Consider the following 3,884-nt stretch of genomic DNA (forward strand, 5'->3'; position numbering starts at 1 on the left):
ATATATAAATATATATATATTATTTTAGTTAATTAAGTTAGACATCATTAATACTTATCAATACTATTTACATTTACTGTACCATTTCATTAATATTTATAACAATTTTTTACAAACACGTTGAATAAATATACATCCACCAATCAAGTCAACTGAAAGCTACCGTAATACATTAACTCTATAATATCAGTTGTTTTTGTAGACTATTATATAGAAAAAATGTTGGAAAATCTTTAGCATATATTATTTATTAGATAACACTGTGGTACATCTACAGCATTCCAACTATTTTCCAGGCAATTCTGTTAGTTAACATTGTTCAAAATGTAATGTTAACTTGTAAACAATAAAATTACAAGTAATGCGTTTCACGTAACGAAGGTTACACAGTGACACTGACTATACTTTCTTGTATGGACATTTCTTTTCACAAGAGTTTCAATTCACACATTATTCGGTGCTTCTGATGTGTTTATTCGATCATTTACGATGTTTACAACAAAAAAAAAAAAAATGGTCATAGTATAGATCAATACTTATTTTTCTTAACTTTCGAATATATAGGCGGTCCTATATCTGTATAGTGTGATGGAGATTCGTCATAAATCTTGTCTGGATCATCAAACATTTCTACATTTGTGGACACTATTTCACCTGAATGTCTATCTATTAACGATATGCAATACAAACTCGGCACACTCGGCACCCGTGGAACGTGGTAAATACTCTCAGTAGTTGCAGTGCTGTTAAGTGTTGTAGTTGAATACGGGCGAGAATAATATTTGTTTTCTGATTCTACTATTGACTCTGTCGATCCACGCATCTTTTCTGTTTCAGGCGTGCCTGTAAATGCCTTTTTGCGTCCCTTGGTCCATGAAACAGCCATCAGAATTAAAATCACAAGAAAGAAACCGCACAATAGTCCAAAGATTGCCAATGCGTCAAACATGGGGGGAGATCGCGTGGCTTCCGGGTTTAGGTTTTCCGTTTGGTTTGTATTTTCTTGTGCGTTTGTTACATGCGGTCGTTCTGAGACGTGATCACTATTTGGATCAGATGACTCACCGTCATGTTGTGTAGCGTCTGGATTCAGTGCATTCGTAAATTTGTTTATTACGGTGGTAGGGTTTTTAGGATTTTGCGTAGTGCGTTTTTCTGAAGGATGTTGCTTAGTGCGTTTTTCTGAAGGCTGTTGCGTTGTATGTTTTTCTGTAGTGATTATGCGCTCACTTGTCGTAAAGCGTGTGGTCAGTGGCGCAGGTGGTTTGTCTGTTGGGATAACCATAACATTCTGCGTGCATGTGCGTGCAGCAGTTGGCCACGCTAGACTTCTCACTTCGCACGTGTATTGTGCATTGTTATCAGTCTGGTCAGCAATCCTTTCTAAAACAAGCGAGTCATCTGTATCTGTTTGTAACAATTCAACCCCATCCCTTAACCATACAAGGGTAGGAGCAGGAAAACCTCCACTTGAGTCACATACTAGTTCATACGGATCACCGGTACGAATAGCAGTTGGTGATGATAACACGCAACTTGGGTAACCGTCGTCAGGTGGAATCACAATCATCACTATCTTTTCAAGAGTATTAACGTTACCCGGTGGCCCGTACATGCAATCCCACTTTCCAGTATCTTCAGCTTTTACGTTTTGTATCTGTAGGTTATAATGTCCATTTTGATGATCGCCTATCATAGCATATCTCGCACGATGGTCTAGATTTATTGTATGAATGAGTCCATTAAGGCTAACAATCTCTCCTTCATGAATCCAAGCAACATCAACTCCCTTTTTATCTGGAAAACACCGTATAACTTCGGTACTCCCAATGCTGGTGGTTCGTAAGCCCATTTGTGCAGCTATCATATGTGAATTCATACTCCAAACAATGATTGTCATTACAGCGCGTAAACTATTCACCATCTTGTTTTAAATGTCCTAATCCTGCTCTTGTAAATGTTAACATGTACTTGTGAGATAAGTTGACAGTTTGTGCAGTCGATTATTAGAGATCCCAATTTATACCATTCTATCACCACACATGTATAATACATCACAATAGGTCTCTTCTTCGGACAGGATATTACGAATCTCGAATATGCTGTAAACTCCGGTGCTTCAACTTTATACTTCTGGAATGTAAAACAGACTAATTGTCATTGTAGTGCCTTCGATGACGCCTCATTTTTAAGACCAGGATTAAAAAATTCACCTTTATTTGTTTCTATCTAGACAAATGGTCCTTTCAACCTTTCGGCATACATACAAATAGACACGATTACCCCAGTTATCTATCATGATTGTATGATGTTGGAATGTTTCTTATAACTTAAATCGGCAATGTATGTATTTTTGTTTTGTTTTCTGTAGTTACAGAGAAAAATCTTTAAAAATGCAACTTATAAAGTATTAGTATTATCTCCTAGTATCACATCCACAACCTAACCTTACATGATACAGGCATCACATGTTGTACAAACAAGATGCTGTATTACCATATTATTCCTGTGATATTCTGGGAAAATATTATAGTATGTAGAGATACAGCACTGATAATCAGGTACACACATTCTTATTTTTGTTTATAATTTCGTTCATCTAAATTTAATTTACAATTCCGATCAAACAATGCACCGTATTGATTATAATTTTACATTTTAAACGATCAACGGATTTACCAAATCAATCAAGTTTTATACTTAGATTGTTCATACCTGTAGTAGAGATGAAATAGGCCTAAATTCAACCTTGTATCTAAAGAATTTATAGGTATATTGATTTAATAATCGATAGGGGATTTATTTACCAGACACGATTTTTTAATACCAGCCAATAGTGAGATTACAATAATCTCACAATTCCCTGATCATACCATTCTACTTTTCCATACTATGTTTGAGAGCCATTTTCATAGTTCCGTATGTGAGATCGGGAGATCCCAATAATGCCGGGAAATGTTCATGTGTGGTTATGAGTAAGACAGAATAAAAATGAATAATATAATAGCTAAGCATTGAGTAAAGCATTACTCACAATATACCAATAAAGAAAGGTGTTTATATTCCTGCAATCACGTTTTTTCCTGTTAATACGTCATTATTAGAACCTACACCATAGCTTCTGATTGAACTGTGTTATTACCTTCGATTAGGAGTACATCATAATGTTTTCACCACCCATGTGGGGTGTGTGTTGTTATGCTTCTTTGTAAATAGCCTATGAAGCCAAATCCGAATCTCACCAAACTTCACTTCACTAAAATCTCGCTGGATCGATATTGGAGGGGTAGGGTCAAAGTTAAATGGCACAATCCTAAAAGCTACACCTAATTATCAGGTCTCAAATGTTAAACAAAAATATATACCATAAAAAAATATAAAATTAAATGATCATAAAAAAGGGCCTCAACAGGAAATGAACAAAGCCTCAACTCTGGCTATTACAGAGTCATATATATAAGTTTAGCGCCCTCAAGTTTTAGAAAGAATCTGGTTTTTAAAAATTGTTTAGTGCCCTCAAGTTGACGTATTTTGGAAAACTTTCGAATTTTATAACATGATTAGTGCCTTCAAATTAATGTACTTTGTGGAAATTAATAGCACATTCAAGATAACGTATTTTGGACAACTAAAGTATTTTTGTAAATCAATAGTGACCTCAAGTTTACACATTTTTATAAAAGCGAATTAAACGTAGACTGATGTCTAATAAATAGGACTTAAACCTAACTTCCATTTATTAGTTTTTAGTTCAGTTAAGTGTAACCAAACAATAGGGCTAGTGATACAAACAATTAAAACGTTTAGGGAAAAGATTTGTATGTAACTAAAACAGTGTAGGCGGAGGTATACACTATCAAAGTTAGTTATTCAAAATTATAACA

The 3,884-nt window shown here is 34.9% G+C and overlaps 1 protein-coding gene across 1 annotated transcript; it reads right to left on the bottom strand.

Moving 5' to 3' along the window:
• Positions 1-522: 522 nt before the first annotated feature.
• Positions 523-1,970, bottom strand: LOC144853615 (uncharacterized). Its single transcript, XM_078711347.1, has one exon. It carries the CDS (start codon positions 1,922-1,924, stop codon positions 530-532), a length of 1,395 nt encoding a protein of 464 aa, XP_078567473.1. The 5' UTR covers positions 1,925-1,970; the 3' UTR covers positions 523-529.
• Between the last annotated feature and the right edge of the window lie 1,914 nt (positions 1,971-3,884).

Source organism: Antedon bifida, chromosome 10, assembly GCF_963402885.1.
Source record: "Antedon bifida chromosome 10, ecAntBifi1.1, whole genome shotgun sequence".
NCBI lineage: Eukaryota > Metazoa > Echinodermata > Crinoidea > Comatulida > Antedonidae > Antedon > Antedon bifida.